This window comes from Haliotis cracherodii, unplaced genomic scaffold, assembly GCF_022045235.1.
Source record: "Haliotis cracherodii isolate W230 unplaced genomic scaffold, xgHalCrac1.p SCAF_3, whole genome shotgun sequence".
Taxonomy (NCBI): domain Eukaryota; kingdom Metazoa; phylum Mollusca; class Gastropoda; order Lepetellida; family Haliotidae; genus Haliotis; species Haliotis cracherodii.
In genome coordinates, this window is record NW_027266286.1 from 61,089,514 (window position 1) to 61,116,377 (window position 26,864).

The window sequence follows — 26,864 nt, forward strand, 5'->3', positions numbered from 1 at the left end:
TATAGCAAAGGTTATATCGCCAGCTTCACTGGTCTGTACCCGCTTGGCGTATACTGTTGTCCACTCCAGTTAGGATAGACAACCCTGCCGTGAGAATATTTGTACTTCATCTTGCCTGTCCATGTGTTGTTGAGTGCGCACTGGTCAAGCTGAAATGTGAGATGTGGATTTAAGGACAAGAAGTAGCTGCTTCATTAAAACCCGTGAAAATTCAGGTCATACGAGGCGTATAAGAAGATCGGGTGGTCAGGCTCGGGCACTTAGGTGATGGCATGTCATCGCATCCCATTTGAGACAGACCTCGTCATATTTCTGGAATAATGTTGAGTGTGGCTTTAACCAACCTACCAACCAACATCTATATTAATTGTGATAAACAAGAATCCACAATCAATATAGATAAATGATAAAGTTGTCATTGATATTTCCGACTGCATGCAAAGGCTTATGTAATAATGATAATGAACATATTTTGGAAGTATACTAATCAGAGTACCAATACATGGCATAATGGCGTGATCGTTTAAAAATGACAACTGTGGGTGTGTAAAATGATAGAGAACTTAAAGGCACATGAACAAATCACAAGAATATATAGTGACATAGACATCCAGAAAAGCGATTAATAGAACAAAGAATCTCGAAGTAAACGCAGCAATATACAAGACTACCACAACATAAGGAAAGCGTTTGCAAATTCAAGGAACATAAATGCTATTACTTAGGTTATGTTTTCGAACAAAATTGACAGCATAGTGCCTTTAAATCAACGAGCAATACCAACATGCCTTCATTTATACCAGTCAGAAGTACCAATCGAGATCTACGAAGGGAAATGATCCATATGCAGCATACGCATGCTTATTGTAACCCAAACTAGAAATTCTAAAACAGTACCATTCCTTGCAACAAGTATCAACATGCGCAAAATAATCGGAAACAACCTGTTAAGCATATGTATTGAACGCTAATATCAAACATTTTATGTGTAGAGTCTGATTAAATATTTCAAAAAGTAGAATAGTTCCAGTTCGGTTTACTTTGAATTGCAATGCATTGCTGTGGATGACCAGAGTAATGATAGATACATATTACGAACACAAGTACATCGAAATGATTGTTTCTTTTCTGGAATTAGTTCCTGTTTACTCCCTGGTTTGGTTAAATTGGAACTGGATGATATATAACCTTGATGGGTAATACTTGAAATAGAAGGATAGAATTTCCTGAAGCCCTGTTTTAGAACTGAATGCCAACTGACCTCGATGTCCGGCATACTCCGCCGTGAGAGCCTGCTCTTGGAGGTGGAGCTGTCCGAGCTATTTGAGTCGAACATGCTCTTCCTCCACATCAAGTTGGAGAGGCTGTACAGAAACTTCTGTTTGAACATCGTGCAGGTGAGGGTGTAGAGAAGAGGGTTCAGAGCACAGTTGACGGGTAGGATGAACACGACCACCCAGCCGTACAGGTAGCCAGGGATTTTGAAGCCTGTAGGATCAAATAACGGATTATAGTATGGGATGCTTCAGAGCGTGTTTCAACAAGGGTACAGTGCTGACACCGACACGGGAGGGGTGGGTGGGTGGAGTTTTGGAATTTGAAGCAGCGGATCCAAACAGTTAAGAGAGGCATCAATAAACAACTGCATCTCCCTTGATCTCTGTACTATCTTTGATCGAGAGAGAATGAGTTGATATTCGCATTATTCCAGCAACATCATGGCCGGGGACACCAGAAATTGGCTTTACACGGTGTACCTATTTGGGGAGTCGAATCCGAGCTTTCAGCGTGACGAGCGAACATGCCGAAGAGAGGGTAGGATTGAAGTCAATGCATTTTAAGGGTGTATGTATATGCAAATAAAAGCGACAGTGCTCTTTATATAATGATAACAAACCCTTGGTATTTATCCTTACCCATTAGTGCAGCCACTTTGAGTGCAATTATTGGAACCCAACAGGCGAAGTCAGTAATGACAATGAAGAAGAACCTCTTCATCAGGGACCTTTCTTGATTCTCGTTGGTTGACCGGAACAACATACGTGATTTCCGTATGGACACAAACATCGCCACATAAGCATACGCGATAAACACGAAAGACACCATGTTTATTCCAAGGAAAATAAAAGCCGAGTACTCCCATCCACTGTTGCGCGGCTCATGAAGCAGCAGAGGGATACAGACAGCATTGTTCCTGTAGAAGTAAGTCCCGAAGTAGTTCAGGCCAACGATGGGAATGGTCGCCAAAGCGAGACTAAACAACCAGATGGATCCCATAAGAACATAGGCAAGTCGTAGGTGCCTCCTTCTCTCGGACAGAGGGTACATGATACAGAGGTACCTGTCCAGGGTGATGACTGTGAGAGTGAGGACCGACACCTCGCTGCTGACGGTGCTGAGAAGGCCGCAGACGTCGCAACCCCAGCTGTCTCTCCATGTGTGGTCAAAGGAGAGGTAGCGTCCTCTGTACCTCATGTCGTGGACAGCAATGACCGTCAAGTAGATGCCCATCAGAAGGTCCGCCATCGAGAGGTTCTTGATGAAGAAGGAATGTATCTGATTGTCTTCTTTCAGGATGAAACGGCCCATGAGAACAGCGCAGTTGCCGAAGCAGGCGAGGATTGCGACGATCCAGACGGTGACCCTGAGGATGATGTTTTCCAAGAGGTTCTCCCTGCTTGAGATGCCGTCCCCGCGAGGTTCACACACGTCGATGTTCTTGACGTACACGCACAGGTGAAATCGGTCGAAGTATCTACAAAAACAATTATTTTTTTAGTTTAAGCATTTGTGTACCTTAACTGCTTAGTTGTTGAAAAACACGCAAATATGTTAACATGTTTTATTCATAAGGAATATATACAATTCTGTTTTGTTAGGGTGGAAATGGGAATAAAGGTTTTAGAAGATGATAGAAATAAAAGCGACAAAACCATTTCCACAATCCTAAAAAATATCTCTAAAAGCAGAATCTATTGTACGATTCCGACTATATTTCATAATCCTACTACATCATCAAATACATCACATAATAGTAACGAATTTTGAGTTGTCACTTCTTTTCACATTTAAACTAAACTGCCGGACAAGCGAAAGAATAATACTAAAATCAAATTTTACTGAAAAATATAAACGTTATGAAAACGTTACTAGGCTGAAAACAGTTTCCGAAAAACTGCAACGTAAGGTCCAAAAGAAAACTATGATACCCTTACCAAATACATCTCACTCGAAAAACCATTTCTTGTTTGTCTCATTTCAGACACCATCAAATATGGGTGTATATTTTCTTTTGCCCAGCACTTTTACTGCCTTGCTATGTCTTACTACTGTACATTGGCCTTAAGACCCGTGAAGATCCGGGGTAGAATAGGTCTTCAACAACCCATGCTTGCCGTAAAAGGTGACTATGCTTGTCGTAAGAGGTGACTAACGGGATCGGATGGTCAGGCTCGCTGACTCGGTTGATGCATGTCATCGATCCCAATTGCGTGGATCGATGCTCATGATGTCAATCTCTGGATTGTCTGGCCTAGACTCGATTATATACAGACCGCCGTCATATAGCTGCAATATTGGTGAGTACGGCGTTTAACAAGAAACAAACAAACAAACGAACATTGGCCTTAAACCCGCAACTCAGTAACTACTGGTTTTTTTTAAGTCAAGACAACTGGTTCGTACTTACGTCCACGACCCATCTTTCGAGAAAAGCGAAGAAAATTGATGATTTATTTTTATTGAATACATTGTGTCTGTTTGTTATTACTCACATGTACTTCAATGTCGAGAGATCGTCAAAAGTCCCTGGCTGAACCCCGTGGAAGTGATTATCTCTCAAGTCTCTGCAAGTTGTAAAAATAAGAATAGGTACTCTTTCCCGAATAGGAATACTAATCTAATCATATCCTAGTACTCCATCAAAGTTATTTAATGTTGGTTATATGTATATTTGTAAATAAAGCCAAAAAAACATTTTACATATTTACAAGAAATCTCTTCTAAAACCACAATTTCACTGGTGTCGGAATAGGACGCTTTCGTCCAATGTTAACCATTGTTTCAGATAAACCAATACGAAATATGAATATATAATGCACAGATATTTGCATGTTCTAACATATAGATGCAATTCCGGTTTAATTAAAGATTTAAAAGATCTGTACATTTCATATCTTCCAGTATCAAACAGTGATGACACCAGGTCTTCGCGAAAAGGTGAGCGTGTCTTGCCCACTGGTGTGACCCATCACAAAGACATGTGTGAATGTGTGAATAATTGTTACAACCAGTAGTAGCTTTAGCTGCATTTTGATATAAGACATGTTGTGTTTAATCTTTCATAAACTTGGATCGGTACACCATGCACGTGAGTGACATTAAGGTGGTTTCAGAATGTGACCCTATGAAAGATTATGCTGGTGTACGTACATTGAGGATATGTTCTGCAGAGGATCAAAAACGCCCTTTATTATATAGTTAAGGCTGTTGTCCCTCAGATTTCTGAAAGGATAAATAAATACACTCAACTCAACAACAAAATGAACTGTCTCTATAATCAGCCATGTCCTTAAATAATGTTCACAATTCCCATTGATTCACAGCTGTTAACTGTATGGGTATAACAATAAAGTATTGTGGTTGTCCTTATGGATGCCAAAATGCAGAGTTGCGACCCTTTGGCTGCCAGGAATTTATGATCACGTTTTTTTTTATACTTTGAGTTTTCCATAAAATGACAATGGAAATGCGTCCAGGACATGCATCACCAACAAGCTGTTCATCAGAATGGCGTTAACCCCAGCTCACTCACCACTCACTAAACATAATGCGTCAGTGAAAGGGTCGCGGCCAATATGTGCAGTACTTGCGTGTTTATGATAATGCCCGTATCGGTACTTACAGCTGCGTGAGATTGGTCAGGCCTAATAATGTGTTCAAACGAAGGCTCGAAATGAAGTTGCCGAACAGGACTCTGCAATGAAAAAGGAGCGGGTATTTGTATTGTGATGATGTGCTTGTCATAGTATACAGTAAGTGATGTACTCTGGGTATGTGATGATGTACTATATTTATGTGTGTGGGATGGTATTTTATATTGTGTAATGGTGTATCCTGTATATGTATGACGGTGTACTATATATATGTTTGATGATGTACCCTGTATATGTGTGATGATGTACCCTGTATATGTCTGATGATGTACCCTGTATATGTCTGATGATGTACCCTGTATATGTGTGATGGTGTACTATATATATGTATGATGATTTACCCTGTATATTTGTGATGATGTACTATATATATGTGTGATGGTGTACTATATATGTATGATGAATTACCCTGTATATGTGTTATGATGTACCCTGTATATGTGTGATGATGTACTATATATATGTCTGATGGTGTACCCTGTATATGTGTGATGATGTTCTATATATATGTGTGATGATGTACCCTGTATATGTGTGATGATGTACCCTTTATATATGTGATGATGTACCCTTTATATGTGTGATGATGTACCCTTTATATGTGTGATGATGTACTATATATATGTGTGCTGATGTACCCTGTATATGTGTGATGATGTACTATATATGTGTGTGATGATGTACCCTGTATATGTGTAATGAAGTACAATATATATGTGTGATGATGTACCTTTATATGTGTGATGATGTACTATATATGTGTGTGATGATGTACCCTTTATTTGTGTGATGATATACTTCAGATATATGAGTGATAATGTACCCTTTATATGTGTGATGATGTACTATATATGTGTGTGATGATGTACCCTACATATGTGTGACGATGTACTATATATATATATATGTGTGATGATGTACTATATATGTGTGACGGTGTACTATATATATGTGGGGTGATGTACTATATATATTTATATATTTGTGATGATGTGACCTTTATATGTGTGATGACATAATATATATATATATATATATATATATATATATATATATATATATATATATATATATATATATATATATATATATATATATATGAGTGACAATGTACCCTTTATATGCCTGATGATGTACCCTTTATATGTGTGATGATGTACTATATATATGAGTGATAACGTACCCTTTATATTTACGATGATGTACCCTGTATATGTGTGATGATGGCGTACTTTATATATGAGTGATAATGTACTCTGTATATGTGTGATGGTGTACCCTGTATATGTGTGATAATGTACCCTTTATATGTGTGATGATGTACCCTTTATATGTGTGATGATGTACTATATATATGTGTGTGTGTGTGCGTGCGTGCGTGCGTGTGCGTGTGCGTGCGTGTGTGTGTGTGTGTGTGTGTGTGTGTGTGTGTGTGTGTGTGTGTGATAATGTACCCTTTATATGTGTGATGATGTACTATATGTATGTGTGATGTGCACTGTATATATTTGTGATTATATACTCTGTATATGTTAGATGGTGTATTTGTGTGGTGATATTCACTATGTGTGTTTGCTGATATTCTGTGTGTGTGTGATGTTGGATACTATACCATGTTTTTAAAAAAAAATGATCTTGAATATGTTCATGTTTATTGTGCGTAAAAAAATTATTTCACTGGTAGGCTTACTTATCATTGAGCTTGAGAGCAATGACAACAAGGATATATCGACCCAACACAGATTTTATTAAAAAAATAAGTTCATGATACAGTTACCCCTTGCAGTGTTCGTTGTATGATGTTCCAAGCTGAACGAGCACTTGAGTATTAGAGTATCAAGAGTTACGTCCCTTTCTACCACTGACAACCCCTGTTTCTAACCTTAGGTTATAATGTCCACTACTTCTAAGTAAAGGCAAGCGGTACTTACAGATGTTTCAAACTCTTCAGGGTACGAAAGGAACTGGATTCTATGGATGCAATTCGATTTCGGGATATGATTCTGAAATTAGAATTACAAGTATGACAAATTTCCATCCGTGCACAAGACAAGCAAAGACACATCAGTGCATTTTCAATATTCAACACTGGTAAATTAAGCGCCAGTCATATTCATAGACAAAGCCACTACAGCCTACACTATAGATAGGAGTGTCCAGTACGAGGGGAACAGGTGCTCTAATTTGACGTGCAGAGTTGCGTCCCTTAGACGTGTATCTGATCCGATGATCGTGGTTGATACGTCATCACTTTACCCCTGCGGGTGGATTTGAGGAATCTGGAATACCATAAACATCTAGGACCAGCATCACTTTGGACTCTCCTCCACATCAGTTGAATAGGTCACATTGCCTTGTGAGTAATCCAGTCTGGACCAGACAAATCAGGGTATATTCCATTAATCAACAACGGTCAGAGCGTCTGGGTACAATCACATATAATCTCCAAAGTCTAGCTATGCGTACAATTTAGTGGGTTCTCATCTCAAACATGTGGCACTGAGGACGCACTAGCCTCCCAATCCCATAGGGAAGATGGACAATGTTCCTAGAACAAGCATTATACTCACAACGTCTGCAGTTTACCCAAATCAGCGAAATAGTTGTGTTCGATTTTGTCCAGGTTGTTGCCATCAAGTAACCTTGGTGGAAAACAGGACGAAGAAGTTGTTATTTCAGATATATGGATTTTATACTCAACAACATAATAACTATGACCATATCAGTTTATTGATAACTTAAAATGTATATTTATGATGATATGGGCTATATGGTTTTGCAAACTGATCAATTACAATGTTAAAAATACAAAATAAAATCGTCAGAAAGTGTTCAAAGATAGGAAGAGTACTATTGAGTTGTATGCTTCCAAACAAACAAAATATGATGGAGAAGAACACGATGGTGGTAACGTTTGATTTTGAGTCTAAGGGAACAGACTTTATGTAGAATTGATCTTAAAGTTCAGAGTTACTTTGCATTTGGCTATGTTCTTTGACAATATATTTTTAATGTCTACACGCTTATATTTGTGCCAAACGCAAATCATTTAACTCAGTGCTGAACACATCACGCGGCACATAACAGTGTATGTGTACACAGAATTCCGGATTCAATGTTTGTGTGTTTAACGCCATTAGTCCAGTAATATGTACAGCGGACTGTAAAAAGACAATCCAGTGATTGGCATCATGAGCATTGATCCACGAAATTGTGATATGATGACATGCATCAACCAAGTCAGCGAGCCTGACCACCCGATCCCGTTAGTCGCCTCTTACGACAAGCATAGTCACCTTTTACGACAAGTATGGGATTCTGATAACCTATTCTAAACCGGAGCTTCACGAGTTTTCTATACAATGAGGTCTAATACAGGAACGCATTGCGCTGCAATAGTCTTACATTATTTCGCGATGGGTCTATTTCGAAGGATCTGTAAAAAGCTGACATCGCTCAGAAGTGACCTAAATTATATATCTGCATCGTCCGTGACTACCCTTAATTAACATAATACCACATAGTCCATGCAATCCTCGCATCATATGCAAAAAAACAAATTGCCAATTCTTAGTACCATTGTGCTTAATAAGTAGAATTCCCAATGGTTAATTACTCACAACGACTGCAAATTGCCTGTCTTTGCGAATGTCATCGGGACTATATCTCTGATGAGGTTGTTATCAAGCTTTCTGAAAACATGAAACGTGGAGGATATCTGTGCCATGGTAACATTTGGATGTTGAAGAATACAACACTCATTTTCAATATTTAAGCGTTTGCAGTGAGGGGTGAATGCGGTTTAACGACGCAGTCAGCAATATTCGAAAGATATCATAGAGGCCTGTTAAAAATCTAACTAAGCAAACCAGGGTGTCTGATATGAGTAACGATCTACGCCTTGTAACAGAACCAGACTTTCCAATCACCAGGGGGCGGTCGGGGTAGCCTTGTGGTTAAAACGTTAGCTCGTCACATGGGCTCGATTCCAAACATGAGCACAATGTGTGAAGTCCATGTCTTGTGTCCCCCGCCGCGATACTTCTGTAATATTGCAAAAAGCGGCGTAAAACCATACTCGCTCACTCACCAGGTTCGGCTCTGGGAACCATTATCCACACAGAAAAGCACTTCAAACACAAGATAATTGGTCTATTTGAAATTTGTATTTTTTAAAATACATTTGCATTCATGAATTAAAGAACCGATTAATTCCAGCTGTTGATATTATTCAACTGAAAATTGTAAAAGGGCAAACGTTCTTATAGATAATCAGTAAACATCGTGGTACTTACAAATGCTTCAGCTTTGTAAGCCTGTCAAAGTATTCAGGTTTAAGAATTGTCAGACGATTGTGGCTCAGATACCTGGAAGGGCAAATATCAAATGTCAACGCCTGAGAAGCATTAGTCACGATTATCTGCCGAAACAGATTCCAATGGGCGTAAAAGGCAAAACAGCGAACAAAAACAACACCAGGTGTTCGCGAAAAGAGTAAGGATGTCCTGCCCACAGAAAGGCTGAATAAAGTCTTTGGACAGAAATCTGCAGATGGAAGTCAATCATGCCAAATGCTTGGCTGGATAAGTCTTTATTTTTATATAACAAAACATAAATAATGTCCCAAAATACCTTTAAAAAATCAATAATTTAAACATTGTCTCTAGCAAATGGTAAAATGTGTTAACATATCAAATATTTATCCATTCATAACACACCAAAGAAGAAGAATAAAAATTGCTCGGATTTCTCATTGAAATTCAAATTGGAAACAAGGACCGCTTCCAGTCTAACCAAATATTTGTTTCTCGAAACTTTGATCCCCAATACATATGCACATCTTTAGTTGATTGTTTACCACACATAGAACGAAAGTTGTAGATTACAAATTGGAATTCATACGGTAATTAAACTAGGCCGTCTTCATTTGAAGTATACACAAGTAATTTCACAATATTATGTGAATTAAGCATTATCATTATTATTCTTATTTGTATGTACAACAATGTTCTTTTACTACTTTGTTTTTGTTTTCATACGTTAAAAGGTTGTTACTGTATATGTCATTAACCAAATGATTTGACGAGATGAGTGTTTATTCATTATATATGTACTTGAAAGTGTATTTATCGATGTTGGTATGCAGAAGTAATATCCTAATGTGAAGTCATCAAACATTTCGATATGAATGATTTGTAGAATTTCTTCTCCAACAATCTGTGTGACACAGTCATACAAGCTAACTTGTCGAACTTAGTAATGGGCCTGACACAGCCACACACCGTAACTTGTCTAGCTCAGCAAAACGCCCGAAAGAGCCACACACCGTAACTTGTCTAACTCAGCAAAAGGCCTGAAAGAGCTACACACCGTAACTTGTCTAACTCAGCAAAAGACCTGAAAGAGTCACATACTGTCACTTGTCGAATTCAACAATAAGCTTGACACAGCCACATACTGTAACTTGTCCAACTCAGCAATAAGCTTGACACAGCCACATACTGTAACTTGTCCAACTCAGCAATAAGCTTGACACAGCCACATACTGTAACTTGTCCAACTCAGCAATAAGCTTGACACAGCCACATACTGTAACTTGTCCAACTCAGCAATAAGCTTGACACAGCCACATACTGTAACTTGTCCAACTCAGCAATAAGCTTGACACAGCCACATACTGTAACTTGTCCAACTCAGCAATAAGCTTGACACAGCCACATACTGTAACTTGTCCAACTCAGCAATAAGCTTGATACAGTCACACACTGTAACTTGTCTAACTCAGCAATAAGCTTGACACAGCCACATACTGTAACTTGTCCAACTCAGCAATAAGCTTGACACAGCCGTACAGTGTCACTGTTTAAATATGCAATGTGTCTACCACAGTCGTACACTAGATAATTTGTCTAACCTTAAATGTGTCTGGCTCATGACATACACTGCTACTGGTCTTATTCTGCAATGTGGCTGGCACAAAAAGCCAATGTAACAGTGATCACACGCTTGTAACTTCCAACAAATAAAAACATATGTCTCATTACCATGTATACTGACAACAAAACCACGCCAACATAATTCCTTCTTCCTCTCGGGACCTGAAAATGTTTTTATGCACGACAGGCTTTAATTGGAGATTCGTGTCATTTCTATCAAACAAGATTTTGATGAATCAACAATTCAAGACATATGTGCAATATGTTAAACTAACATGTCCTTATGATTGAAGTAAAAATATGTTATATAAGAAGAATAAATTAGCCAAGAAAGACGTCTAATTCTAGTTTCTTCCGTTATATATGGGCCTCTTCGCTGGCTAATACCATCGGGCAGCTGATCAAGCCATTCATCAAACAACTTCAGTAAAACGCTGATATTTGAATATCAAACTGTATTGTTGAAGGACATGAATAGCACCTAATCTGATCACCAAAGATGTGAGAAGGAAGTCTCCTGACCGCTTTACTGTGATAGCATGTCTTTGAGCTTGCTGTAGTTTCTTTTTGCCTTCATTGTTGTCTTTTAAAAGACAGTGTCAGGATGCCCTGCCATAGTCAGGTTCAGGTTTCTTTGTTGTTTACCGCCGCATTCAGCAATATACCAGCTACTGTATATGATGGGGGCTTGTAAAATATCAGGGTCTGTCCGAAGTAAACCGGCGATTGATATCATGTTTGTTTTCTTTCTTTATTTGTTGTTTAACGCCGCACTCAGCAATACTTCTCCACTCAACCAAGTCGACTCTTACGACAAGCAAAGTCGCCTTTTACGGCAAGCATGGATTGCTGAAGATGTGTGCGTTCGTGCGTGCGTGCGTGCGTGCGTGCGTGCGTGCGTGCGTGCGTTTTCAGTTTATATATATAGCGGAACTTCCGACTCTATCTGAAGAGTGCCTATATAATCCACGACAATCCCATTTTAATGACAAGATTGTTTATATATAAATGCCTTGATACCATGAATAGAATGGTCAGTCTATATTTTGCACAACACCCAACTCCGACACCAGACAAGATCCCAGGAAGGACGAAAACGTACCACAGTGCGCATAGTAACGTCTTGGATCCATGGCTTACCCCTTTTAATATTAAGACGGTGTTCTTATTTCATATTTATTTTATAATTTCATATTATATGTTATAATAAATATTTCTCATACTCACAACTCTTCAACGTTATTGTTCTCTGGGAACATGTCCTGCGGAAGGTCCCCCAGCAGGTTGTCTGTGAGGTATCTGCGGGAATAGCAGGTAATCAGTAGGACAGCTCGAGGACATCAGATTCAACACGCCACCTACTCCTACTAAGAGTTACCTTACACTCAGGATGGTCATATATCCGCAGGATTAATTCAACACTACCTCGTTAACATATACTAGCAAATGTCTATGAGCATTGTACATAAAGAGCCAGACAGACAGACAGACAGAAGTTTATTCAATTTTTTAGGCTCTATGACCTATGGTACAGAAGTGCGTATTTTTTTTGTATCAACATTGTACAGTCACGTGTAGGTAATAATAAGTTTACATATGATATTAACGTCTAATTTCAAAAATCTTCTTCAGGAATATTGACAGAGATGATATTGTATTAGCATTGGGGAGTTCAACAAATTTTTCATCAGTTGTTCATCTTTGTACATAGTTGAAATCATAGGGAGGTATCTATTTCTAAGAAACTGATAATATTAAATTTACAAATGAGAAGTACATGAAACTCATCCTCAACATAGCCTTTATTACAATAACGGCATAAACTACTTTCTTTATCTTGTACATTTTTCTTTCTGAGATTATTAACATCAAAATTATGTAATGATATACGTAATTTACACAAAGATCTTCTCAAAGTTCTATCCTGAAGTTCAGATACATATTTTTCAGGAACAAGTAATGATTTTATATTCGTATAATGGCATAAAAACCTTGAGGATGATATTTGACCGTAACAATAATGTGAAAATATATCAAGTAATCTTTGCTTAAGCATGAAGATAAATAATTTATCATTTCCAACATCTTGAGATATCCATGCAAGAGAAAAACCAGACATACAAAGAATATTCCTGATATCAGACATCCATAAACAATATTTACCCTTTTCATCCAAGGCTTTTAACATATTATAACAATGAAGAGGAAATCTATTTGAATTCATACGAAGTAGCTTTATCCAATATTTAACTGCCCGTAGCTGGAATGAAACAAAAAAGAATGGTACGACCAGTTTCTCCTAGAATGGCTTTGTTAGAGGCATATTTACCGACACCTAAAAAACGTTTAAAATACATGGCATGATTTTTTTTCTATGGAATCATTATATTGACATCCCCATATTTCTGAATTGGTGCTATTTTTCTGTCAAAAAAATGTCCGAAACAACTCGGAAAGATATTAATTTGTTTTCTTTAAAATCTCTATAGACAGGAATCAAGGCCTTAGACGCTTGCAGATTCAAATGCTTACATGCTGTTGACTACGATAATCGAGAAGATACAGTCAATCCTAAATATTTATAATATGAAACTATATTGACTGCCTTATTACAATACGTCCATTTTTCAAATTTATTTAAAATACCACCTTTTCTGAAAACAATAACATTTGACTTTTTCAAATTTACTTCAAGGACCCATTTCTCACAATATAGCTGGAGAACATTTAACTGTTTCTGGAGGCCACTAACTGAAAATGGTATCTGTGGGAATAGCAGGTAATCAGTAGGACAGCTCGAGGACATCAGATTCAACACGCCACCTACTCCTACTAAGAGTTACCTTACACTCAGGATGATCATATATCCGCAGGATTAATTCAACACTACCACGTTAACATATACTTTGGTTTTATTAAATCATATGTAAGAATAACTTTACTACATGACACCAGTAAAGCAAATATGGATAGAGTACATTGATAATGTAATCACAACCCCCTTCCTGTAGCCTGGTAATTGAGACAACGATGTATAACGCATTGTAGTGCCTTTAAGCAAGGACGAATCATGAGTTCACAATGTTAATGTTATTGAATTATATTGTCTGAGAGCAACGGTCTCCGATCCAGAAGCCGCTGTGCTATCGTTACTCGCAGGGGACGCCGACGATACATAACATCTCGGATAACTTCATATGGCGCACAGATTAAACACAGAGGGACTGATTGCTTGTCCGCAGGGTATGGCGTATTGAGGCCATCGGGAATCAGTATCAAGTTTGTATTGGGGGCAAAACAGAAAAAAATGCTTTTGATAAAACATTGAAGTATCAAAGCAACATCAGAGTTTCTAAGCGGGGTGACGTTCAATTTGTCATTTTTATCTCAAGGTAAACAAAAAAACAAGCACGTATCCTGGCAGGAGGATCATAACGACGGTTTATCAGATTCAGACTGCATCGGTTGGGTAGTTTTCTGATGAGACCAAAGAGTACTGAGCAATATCTGAACTCGCTGGACTATAAAGGAATGGCTACTGTCTCGTTACACTTTCATCCTACGCACAACGGGATTGTGGGACCGTGCTAAGAAGATGATTTACGAAACAATGGGAGATAACATTATTCATAACCATTATTCGTACCTTTAATATACGAGGTTTACTTGAACTGGGAATTGAGACGGTAACTATATCTCGATAAATGCATTCATTGAAGTGGACGCTCGTTGCGTCAGTTTGAACCTGAACATGAGGACACTGTTTAAAGTGGCGTTCTCAACTGTGGTATTGCAAGAGTGAGTTAGTAAGCTATCTAAACTCCAGGAGACGGGTGGGTTTTAAGACACATGAAATAACGTTCAAAAGGGGGGACTTTGTTAAGTTCCATAAGTGGAGTACACATTCATCGCAAATGTCTGTGAGCCGAGATTTTACATAATTTGATATGAACCTCAAGTTGGATTTAATGATACGTACTTCAACGTGTAATAAACTACTCTTATATATACAAACCCGCGATGATTCCTTGTTATAGATCCTTTCAAAATATATTTACAAGTGTGATTTGCATTGGATTGCTCTGGACGCTTTTGTTTTAGCGAGTATTGTTAGCAATATTCCATCAATATCAGAGATGCTTTGTGTGTTGCCTCTTTTTTATGTAGCACAAAAATGGAAATATGCGATATATTGTTATTCCAGGTTTTGATAGGTTGGAGAGGTTTTGGATTAAAGCTATTTTCGAATCGTAATGTAATGCTCTACTACATGACGTTAAGGGGACAGTGTGTGTATGACTTTGGTGTGGACAGTGCATTTAGTAATACCTACATCTTTCGTAGTTTTGAGCATGTGTTGAAGGCCTTCCTCTGTATTTCTTCTAGGTAGCAGTGACTGAATATTCTGAAAATGGATATGTTTTTATCTCTGACATACGAATACTGTTGAAATACACTATAACAAAATTCTTCACAGATTATTCAGCAGAAAAACTTCGTCAGTGTCTAACAATGAAGCTCAGTTTCTGCCTCAATCTTTTTCGAAAATGACACTAATCTTCTACTTGGCATGAAGGGCGCAATATTTACATTTATTTGAATGTGGCAATAATCTGTGAAGTCATGTCACTACACCGCTCACGTTTTATGTTCTCTTTCACATTAAACGTTAAAGTTCTGTCATAAACGTCAAGTGGGTTCGTTAAAGCGTGTCACAGTTGTCACAGCTTGTGTAAGAAGTTGAACAGAGAGTGCGAACGATTTGAAAATATGGAGAGACTTACAACTCCTCAAGATGCTGCATGTCTTTAAAATCGCTGTGGGATACAACTTCTATCCGATTGCCCGACAAATCTCTGAAAATGAGAGAATATCGATCACCTGTAAAATGAAGTAATTACGTCTTCAGACTTTTGTTTATAAATCCATTTGGGGATTCGTGGTCAGAATAGAACATATTTACTATTTATTCCCATGTTAAATTTTCTGAAATAGAATCTGGTATCAAGCTTCTAACGAAACACATCTATATGTTCGTGTGCGGCATATGCATATATGACGACGTTATTACTTTATAGCGGGGAGTGTCTAGTAAGTTGTTCCCCATAGATGTAGGGAGAAAAGATACAGGTAATCGAAGTGAGGGTTGTGGGAATATGCGGGAAATACCCACCTGTGCATAAAATGGACTTGTCCGACATTTATCGTCATCCTTAAATAGGTTGTACATAATGTTGATGTCTCATATAAGAAATAAACCACCCATGGTTTATTCCCCATGCAGTGTTTTATTGTACGATAAACAACGACCACGAGTCGTTTATTTCTTGAATATAATGACATGTTTTCTAACTGTTTCATGTCTTGTGACATTCAGGAAAAGCATGCTGTATTCTTAGGCCAACTTTCGAGGTGAAATCTCCATTAAAAGCAAAGTCCATTGTACGATTCCGACTCTATTATGAGAATGATTTTTATGAATCACTATCAAATAGTGAGGTGGCTAACTTCATAAACACACGCAAAGGCAAGTCAACTGTTTTTTTAAAAAACACACGGGGAAAACAATGTTCGGTCACAAAATATAAATCATGTCTGAACCGCTTTAGTCCTGACAGTACAACCTAGGTGTTGGTTGTCAGGTAGTAGATCTCGTTGCTATCTGTTCAATCTCTCTGAGACTGATTTATATAAATGTAGTCGTGCTGTGTGTCAGTGTGAGTGTCATGTTGCTACTTTTACGATGGCAACGTCCGACTGTTGGCTTTAATCACCAGTCAAATCAACAAGATAAAGAGAACAAACACGGCATGTGTTTAGGAATCCATTATAGGTTTATGAATACATGTAACTCGTTTATTCTTTGAAACATTGTTTCATGGCTACTCTTGCCCCTTCATCAGGTGAATTTTTTTAATTTCCTGCCTGCCAGTTTATAACACGACCTTGATACAGCACAATCATTACTCTCGTGGAATACGTAGATGCATCACTCGAGAATGTATGTCACTGGTGCTATCAGCTTATCGCCCTTCTTTAACAACGTACTAAACCTATAAAGAAGTCTTTGATAGGCATTAAGAAATTTGAAGAACATAAATACATGACACTATTTTTGTGGATAACAACTTCTTTATTCTTTGTAATGACGTCTTAGAGCTACATCTTGCCTCTTCATTGTTGATGTTATCCAGAAAATAACTTTTGATTACCCAATGTCCTGGCAACAAACCAAACTTCTCCATACCAACATCAATCACTGGAAAAAGAGGAAACGTCAAGAATCTATTTAAATCCAAAGAAAAAAGCCACTAACACTACACCTACCATTAACCGCAAATGGACATCTGGATTGTCTTGTTGCTATATTGTTACAATAGACAGCTCCTTGTCATCACACCCAGGCCCATTACTACATCTTCATTGTTGTCATTGGCTAAATCTCCCGCTGTTACATTATCACCTTGTTGCTATATTGTTACCATAGACAGCTCCTTGTTATCACACCCAGGCCCATCACTACATCTTCATTGTTGTCAAATGGCTAAATCTCCCGCTGTTACATTATCATCTTGTTGCTATATTGTTACCATAGACAGCTCCTTGTTATCACACCCAGGCCCATCACTACATCTTCATTGTTGTCAAATGGCTAAATCTCCCGCTGTTACATTATCATCTTGCTGCTATATTGTTACCATAGACAGCTCCTTATTATCACACCCAGGCCCATCACTACATCTTCATTGTTGTCAAATGGCTAAATCTTTGTACATTAATCCAACCTCTATATATATATAAATTCTGAAACGTGGGAGATTATTTTGTGAATATCTTTTGAGTGTGTTTGTGTGTGTGTGTGTGTGTGTGTGTGTGTGTGTGTGTTTGTGTGTGTGTGTGTGTGTGTGTGTGTGTGTGTGTGTGTGTGTGTGTGTGTGTGTGTGTGTGTTAAAAACGTTTCCTAGGAATTCACCGACCTTATCGGTGTTACATGTTGAGATGTACGGGAATAACCATGACTTGATGAAGGGTCAAGGAATAGCCATGAAAAGTCTCTACAAAGAATGAAGAAGTAGTCATCCAGCAAAAAGTGTCATGCATGTGCTCATGTTTTTACAACTCCTAAATGCCCGCCAAAGACTTCATTATAGGTTAAGGTCGTAGCTGAAGCTGGACGATAAGCTGACCAGTGATGTGCCTTTTCGAGTGATGCATCGACGGATACCACGAGACCAATGGTTGCACTAAATTATGGTCGGGTTATAAACTGACAGAAAGGAAATGAAACAAATCTGGATTATTTCATGTACCCAGTACATGCTTGCTAGCCGGCCTTTATGTTGGAGGGACGTCATTTACGTTACAGTTTGTGATGACTTGTTATTCTGCGTCCCCGTTGATAAGAACAACACTATATGTCTATGACCTTGTCGACGACAACCAAGAACAAACAGGAAAGGGATATATGGCACTGCGCACAAAAGGTGAAGGGGAAATGGTTTATCTTTATGCAGTTGCTGCATGAGCAGGTCCCCTGCAGAGCGATGCTTTTGTAATACGACGAAGAGGACAATTGTTTATCATTAACAAGAAACGTATCTTAATCTGAACCGCATTAGATACGCACGACTCGACGATTTCATTATTGTTATTGGATGAGATAAAATAGAACACTTCAGTCTGCAAATATTACATAAACACATAAATACACTAGCGTTATTTTTGTAATAAATCTAATTTAATCTTCTGAAGATAAATTGATAAATTCGAGCATCCAATACAATGCTAAATTATATCAGATAAATCACTTTTTTCAGGCATAAGATGTAATCGTGAATTCAAGCATAAAATAAAATGTTAAATTCAAATATAATTTAAAATGCTAAATTCGACTCTAAGTTGTTGTTGTTGGTTTGTTGTTTAACGCCGCACTCAGCAATATTTCATCTTTATGACGGCGGTCTTTAAAAACTCGAGTCTGGACCAGACAATCCAGTGATTGACATCATGAGCATTGATCCACGCAACTGGGATACGATGACATGCATCAACCATCAGCATAAGATAAAATGCTAAATTCAAGCATCATTATTCTCCCGCATAAGCATTGCGAAAGTCGCACACATTTCACTTGTAATGAAATATGAAGACCACCTATTTTGCCTGCATATATAATAATAATATAACCACCCCTATGCAGTTTTTTTGGTGTGAAAACACACGTGCTTCCTCGTGCAATTCATACCGGTGGGACGACATGCAGAAGGGTGAGTTCGTAGATTTCATTAAAGTCGTCTAAGGCGCCGCGATTCGCTGTGCAGAGTTGCGTCCTTTGGGCACGCCAGAAACCTATGATTGTGGGTTCGAATCCCGGTTCGCCCCGATTATTTTTCTAGGTTTGTCAGCACCACGGGATTGTGGGTTTCACCATAGTGGTAAAATAGTGGCTTTCCTCCCACATTAAGCTGACACGCCGTGATATAACTGGAATACTGTTAAAAGCGGCGTTAGACCCAACTAACTCACTCACTCACTTTTGTGAAACGTACTTAGTCAAAAAACACACACACTGGGTTTGTCATCTCTTTAATTAATAACCAATTAAAACACTAATACGTTAGATACATCAACAACGTATTACACGTTGTATCTAATGGTGTTGCAATTGCGTGTTTGTGACGGGTGCCACCGGTCGGACAGGGTACGCTCACGTTCTCGCTCACGCTCTGTATCATCCCTATTTAATAGTGATTCACAAACACATGCTCATGATGTGGTGGAAATCGTACAAAGGACACTGTGATAGGTCTGTGAAAGGTATTTAGAAGTGATTCACATAAGGAAGAGAATACATGAATGTCTACTTCTTTATTATGAGGAACACAACGTTTCGGAGTATATGCTTACTCCTTCATCAGGTGAATGAATGCCATGAGGCAGAGAGCATATATATGTACATGTAAGGACAACAAAATGAATAAGATAACAAAAGGTGGAAAATATCAAAGGGTACAGCAGATATTTATTCTGGTCATGTACTTTGTTTCCTCGCTTATATTTATACGACTGCACTCACTAATGATGTAGAGTAAGCCATTAACCTCTGCCGATAAGTATCAGAGAATACCTTCTTGCAATTACCTTAATGTTGGCTTCCCCTAACTTCATAATAAAATTATCTGTATCTGACAAGAACGAGCACATTACCCAGAGATATCAGAATACCCGTGTTATCTAATACCAGAGTGCAATGCCAATATCCTCACGGGCGTTCTCACATGAATAGAGGGCGGTCGGGTAGCCTAGTGGTTAAAGCGTTCGCTCGTCACGCCGAAGACCCGGGTTCGATTCCCGACGTGGGTACAATGTGTGAAGCCCATTTCTGGTGTCCCCCGCCGTGATATTGCTGGAATATTGCTAAAAGCGGCGTAAAACCATACTCACTCACTCACTCACTCACATGAATAGAAGTACGTAAATGATTTGGTTTGGTTGGTTTGTTATTTAACGCCGCACTCAGCAATATTCCAGCTATATGACGGCGGTCTGTAAATAATCGAATTTGGACCAGACAATCCAGTGATTAATGAAGGTATACCTAAACCTGGATGTAATTTATATGCTGTCTCTTTTTGTTGTTTTAGATTGTATCTTGCTGAAAATGTATAATTTGTTTGTAATGGCCCTTTCGGAGTTGCGTGATTCTGAAGTTACTTCTGTAAATGGTGGACTGGAATTAGCGAGAAACACAAAACATCAGTCTTGGGTGGGGATATTGTATTCAGTTTGTTGCTTAATGTTGACCCACAGACCACCGGCCCCAGTGATGGTCCACAGAACATCTGACCTTGTTGATGGTCAACATACCACTGACTTTAGTGAAGACCTGTAGACCAATGGCTTCAGTTTCGGCACAAAGACCATAGGCTTTAGTGACGGCCCTCAGACCACTTGCTCTAGTGACGGCCCCCAGACCACTGGCCTTCATGATGGTGACGGTCCACAGACCACTGACCTTAGTAATGTCCCGCAGACCACTTGCTTTAATGACGTCCCACATATCACTGACCTTAATGGCATCCCACAGACCACTGACCTCAATAACGGCCCACAGACCAATGGGCTGAATAACGACCGACAGACCACTGACAATAGTGACGGCCGACAGACCACTGAATTTAGTAATGGCCCAAAGACCACTGACAATAGTGACGGCTCACGGGCCATTGGTAATAGTAACGACCCACAGAACACTGACATTTGTGACGGCCATGAGCATCAGAGTGTAAAACCGTGAAGAGATAAACTCCTTAGATGTTATTGTCGGTTCCAATATTCGTCTTTGTGTCGGCGACAGTGCAGAAAATATTTCCAACCGAGGAGTGTCAATGAAATAATTCAATTTATACAGCATCTCTGATTCCATATACTATTGTATCTCCACATCAGACAGCGTATCACAGGATCTCGAAAGAGGGAATGTACATCTGGCAATATGTATGGCGCCTCAACTGGACACTACAAGCAACTTCATGGAACCCATTATAGTGTTCGGGTTACTGTTCAGTCGCCCTGTATTCACGGACGCCGTCTATCGCCCTGTATTCACGGGCGCCGTCTATCGCCCTGCATTCACGGACGCCGTCTACCGCCCTGTATTCACGGACGTCGTCTATCGCCCTGTATTCACGGACGCTGTCTATCGCCTTGTTTTCACGGACGCCGTCTATCGCCCTGTATTCACAGACGTCGTCTATCGCCCTGTATTCACGGGCGCCGTATATCGCCTGGTATTCACGGACGCCGTCTATCGCCCTATATTCACGGACGTCGTCTATCGCCCTGTATTCACGGACGCTGTCTATCGCCTTGTTTTCACGGGCGCCGTCTATCGCCCTGTATTCACGGACGTCGTCTATCGCCCTGTATTCACGGGCGCCGTCTATCGCCCTGTATTCACGGACGCCGTCTACCGCCCTGTATTCACGGGCGCCGTCTATCGCCCTGTATTCACGGACGCCGTCTACCGCCCTGTATTCACGGACATCGTCTATCGCCCTGTATTCACGGACGCCGTCTATCGCCCTGTATTCACGGACGCCGTCTACCGCCCTGTATTCACGGACGCCGTCTATCGCTCTTTACTCACTATTGCCTTGCTATCACTGTACTGCTATATCTGTATGTTTACGACAGAGCCACCAGAACCTTTCCGCTTCTGTTATCTGATACCTGTCGGGCATTCAACTCCTCTGACAAGCAACACTGGAGGCAGAAGGGCACATGGAATGACAGAAGCTTCTTCAAGAGCGTCTTCAAGGGCTGGTGTCCGAAAGCCGTGATGAGGGGGCGTAAGTCCTTGCTGACGTCTTCCAAAGCTCCTCCAGAAAACAAATACCGCGAGAGAAATACCCACGTCCTGCTCTTGTTACGTTATCCAAACCTATTCAATTCTATAGTTGTTACGTGTCACGCGCTACAGTTGGTCTGTTACCTGACCGCCTCCGTGGTCTAGTGGTAAGGCGTCCGTCCGGAGTTCGATCCCCGGTCGCGTCATGCCAAACGACGTTAAAAGGTGTCTTGTTGTAACTCTGTCTGGCGCTCGGCATTAATTGGCTAAAACAAGGACTGGTCGGCTCGGGGTCCGTATGCTGTGTCTGAGTGGGGTATTCGTGTTAAACTGCAGCATGGTATCTCAGTGGGCTAGCACCATGAATCGGACTCCGGACTAGTACAAGCAGCCATACACACGCGGGGATGTACGTCGCTACAGGACGATTATATCTTGGACGCGACGTTAAATCCCGTTTCACCTCGCCTGGTATGTTGCAAAGGCCTATTCAATGCTAAAAGCTGTTATTTTGCCAATACCATTCACGCCCAACAGTTGGTATTTGCTAAAACCTTTTCACTTCCATATTTTTAAGTACCATATTACCAAAACCGAGTTAATGAGTGAGTGAATGAGTGAGTGTGTGAGTGAGTGTGTGAGTGAGTTGGGAGGATGCATGACGTTTTGGAATGTATAATATGACACCTTCAAGAAAACGGAATGCCAAGATATAGTCCAACGAAAATGTCGCAAGGTCGAATAAAAAATATTTTCTTAACTACATTAAATGTCCATTAAATAATTGCATTACCCAAATACATTTTCACGGCAATTGGTATGATACCTTGATATGCTAGATATCTCCAAAACTAATGTCCGACACTGAAAATACACAGGAAAATACGAATTTAGAAAATTCAGAATATTACAAAATAGTTCATACCCGTAAGGAAATAAAGAGAGAACTTACATGTGACAGAAATATCCAAGCAAATGACCGGTTCTCGTGTCATAACTCCTGCAAGGTCTAAAGGTATTTGTCTGCCAATTAGGAGAGAATTACTTACAAGACTTTCACGTCCTTCGAGAGCCCCGAAGGCACTGACGAGAGGTGCGCATTCCCACATTTAAGAATGGTCTTGTTTCTACATTGGCATCCTTCGGGCACCTTATTTAATCCTGAAATACAAGTAATAGATGAAGAGCACTACATTCCTCAATTTTATTCTCGATATTAAGACGTATTAAATATTCAATGATAATAATTGCAATCATATCTATTATACAGAAACAGGGAACAGTGTATTGTTAACTGAGACAGAGCGTGACTACTTGAACCATACGGAAAGGACCCAACTACAAGAACAAACTTCATATCATTGGAAAGCTCTGGATGAGATAATTTGAACTGGTTGATGTCCCAATATGTATCCACGGCCATTTGGTCACAAACGGGCTTAGTAAATACAATGTTTGATGAATATATTTTTCCTGCATAAAATACTGTACAAAGAAGTTGTCTTTAAATTTAACTCAGTTATATTGATGTTTGCTCACCGCATGCGTCTGTCAGCTTATCATCGTTAGCTGTTGGGCGTTTGGAGTAGATGGTGTTCCAGTAATCCCCCTGGCCCTTGTCATCTGAAGGAAACCCGAACCATTATACGATTGAAATCATTTAGTTGTTGAACATGGAACATTGCTATCTGTTAAGAACCTTGTTTACACCATTTGAAGATATGTTGAGATTCAGAATGAGCCTGGTGTATTCATGAAATACCTTTAGCACGTTCTGTGGCGTGAAAATGACCGTACCTTCCATTGTTTCATCCGAGCCATCTTTACAGTCTTTCTTCTTGTCATTCTGTAGCGCGTTGTCCAGGCACTCTCCTGACCCACACCGGAACTGACCTCGAGGACACACGATATCTTGCCAAGATTTCCTAGCGTCTATTGAGTCTGTGGAACCAATTAAAACAATTGAATAAGAAATTTGAAAATAAAATATAATAGGCGCTTGGATCACTGTCGCGTCTTCCGCTAATGAGCCTTTGGGGATTTACGCCGCTTTCATTAATATCCAAGTCATGTCATGGCGGGAGAAGGGGGGTGGGGTAGGTGTGGTTGACATAAATGGTCATCACACACTGAACCCGTATGGTGAATGGAACCCGGGGCTTCAGTGTCAAATAAATGTAACAAAACCAGTCCGTATCCACACGAAATCTGTGCTAAAGTGGAGTCGATTGTTCGATTCAGACTGCAACGTGAATATGTAACAAACGAAACCACAAAGTAAACACAGGCCCCATCTATCTACATACGAGACACTAATGTCATCGTATCCCAATTGCGTGGATCGATGCTCATGATGTCCATGACTGAATTGTCTGGTCCAGACTCGATTATTTACAGACCGCCGTCATATAGCTGGAATACTGCTGGAGTGCGGCGTTAAACAACAAACGAACAAACGAACGAACTGGCAATTGCAAAGATAGAAGTAATCAATAACATTGCATTAGTGTTTACTTGCATACGTTTGGTAGAAATAGAAAGTAACAATAGCTTTTCCATATTCACTGCCCACTGTATGATTCGACTTTATCATAAACATGTGTTTAGGAATTACTATCAGTTATGATACCAGATGAGGGTATCCTGCCCCACCGATGGGACCAGTGACCAACACATGCAAAGGCAAGTCAATTGTTCACCTAAAAGACCGAAGAAATCCTAATGCATGTCTTTTGATCTGACCTGGTAATCGTGGTAAATTTAATATGCATATTGAGTGAAGGTCCTTGGACGTATTCACAGAAAGTATTTGATACAAATGGAATTAATACCATGTGGACTCTCAAAAACTCAAAGGATTTGCTTGACCCCTTTGCAATCCCAGAAAAGAACAAGGTTCAATTATGTCAAAACATTTAATTTTTCAACTTTGTACACCACTATTCCACATGACAAACTATCTTCAGAGGCTCAAGTCAATTTGTAAAAATTGAAAGCATATGCCATTTGATGTTTTGTGAGAAAACAAGATGTGAAATTCTGGACTTTCTCATTGATATCATCTATGTACAATTTGGGGGTAAGACATTTAGGCAAGAGGTAGGCATCTCCATGGGCACGAATTGCGCTTCTCTTCTACCTGATCTGTTTCTTTATGCATGTGAATCGGGATTTCTCCTCTGATTGCCAAAGTCAAAACAAAGTAATTTGGCCAAGACGTTTAACTTAAGCTTCAGGTATTACGATGATCTGATATCGTTCAATAACAATCAAATAATAGTAGTCAATCCCCTACCACTGATTTCCCCACCTGAACCAGAAATATAGGATATCATTGAGGCCGCATAATCTATTTCATATTTTGATCTTTGCATAGTGAATTCTATTAGTGGACAGAAATACGTAAAACCCTTCAAATATTGACGTTTTATGAAACGATAATCAGTTAAACTCTATTCTCGAACAAAGTTAAATACATCGTTTAAGACGATAAAACCTGATGACTGCAGCATTCCCATTAGGTACCAACGATTTGATATTCTGGGATATGTGTGGGTGGATGTGTGTCTCGGTGTGTGTGTGTGTATGGTATGGTGTGGTGTGGTGTGGTGTGGTGTGGTGTGGTGTGGTGTGGTGTGGTGTGGTGTGGTGTGGTGTGTGGTGTGTGGTGTGGTGTGGTGTGGTGTGGTGTGGTGTGGTGTGGTGTGGTGTGGTGTGGTGGTATGGTGTGGTGGTATGGTGTGGTGTGGTGTGGTGTGGTGTGTGTGTGTGTGGCCGGGGCATCTTACATCAATGTCATTTTTGTGGCAGACTATATTTGGGTTATGTGACGGCGTGTAAACTTGATGTGGATAGAATGTGAAAATAAAAGCTGAATGTTTTGAACAATATCGTTTATCAACAAGTAGAAGACATCATGCTCCCGGAATTCGTCCAGCAAGATATTGAAAACTGTTATAACAAACACTCTATGTACGTTCTTTATGTCAATATAACAAAAACACATATAAAAGCTTGTTTTTCAGAAATATTAATGATGTTAAGTATTATATTATTTTCTCAAAACATCGGGGGTAAGGTAATGTTTATTGTTAGTCAATATATCGATTAAGTTTAAAACAAACCAAGACATAGTTAGTTCAATATCAGGGTCCCCAGGTGGGATATACGAAATAGAAATTAGCCCCACTGACCACCTGACCAGGGCTTTGTCTTGCTTATTAACATCACATGCTCTCAATCAGGAGCAGTAATAATACCGAGGTCATGTGGTGTCGCCTTATTCTTCTACGGATGCATCTAGACATGGCTATAACATAATTAAACCTCAACCGTTCGATCTAAACAAACAGTACGTTGGTAATATTTCACTATACAAGCACAAATGGCTTTGAGAATCTAAGTATATGCTCCAATGATTTCGAGCAATGACAATATCGAGATACCAACACATAAATAACAATAAATTCATCACTTAAGTCACATTTATCTGTAAACATAATTCTATAAATCCCTAAAAATCTTTGAATCGAATATTTAAAACCAAACTTCGAAAATATTTTTGAAAAGAGAATTACAAAATTACTTACACAAGTTCTCAACGATCCCAAGCATAAGGAGACAGCAACGTGCTCCCAGTTTCAT

At 39.4% G+C, this 26,864-nt stretch overlaps 1 protein-coding gene across 1 annotated transcript; it reads right to left on the reverse strand.

Moving 5' to 3' along the window:
- Positions 1-26,864, reverse strand: LOC139476072 (relaxin receptor 2-like). Its single transcript, XM_071259312.1, has 17 exons — positions 26,810-26,864; positions 24,018-24,161; positions 23,760-23,843; positions 23,270-23,381; positions 15,655-15,726; positions 15,204-15,275; positions 12,098-12,169; positions 9,230-9,301; positions 8,555-8,626; positions 7,505-7,576; positions 6,866-6,937; positions 4,904-4,975; positions 4,432-4,503; positions 3,774-3,845; positions 1,917-2,755; positions 1,262-1,488; positions 1-149 (listed from the first exon to the last, which is right to left on the reverse strand). Exons 1-17 carry the CDS (start codon positions 26,862-26,864, stop codon positions 12-14), a joined length of 2,319 nt encoding a protein of 772 aa, XP_071115413.1. The 3' UTR covers positions 1-11.

Excerpts from the sequence above, each read along its gene's own strand:
- LOC139476072 (XM_071259312.1), bottom strand. The coding sequence starts at position 26,864 with ATGAAACTGGGAGCACGTTGCTGTCTCCTTATGCTTGGGATCGTTGAG. Across the intron at positions 15,727-23,269 it reads TCGAAGGACGTGAAAGTCTT|AGATTTGTCGGGCAATCGGA; the intron begins GTAAGTAATTCT and ends TCTCATTTTCAG. Across the intron at positions 3,846-4,431 it reads CTGCAGAACATATCCTCAAT|AGACTTGAGAGATAATCACT; the intron begins GTACGTACACCA and ends TACAACTTGCAG.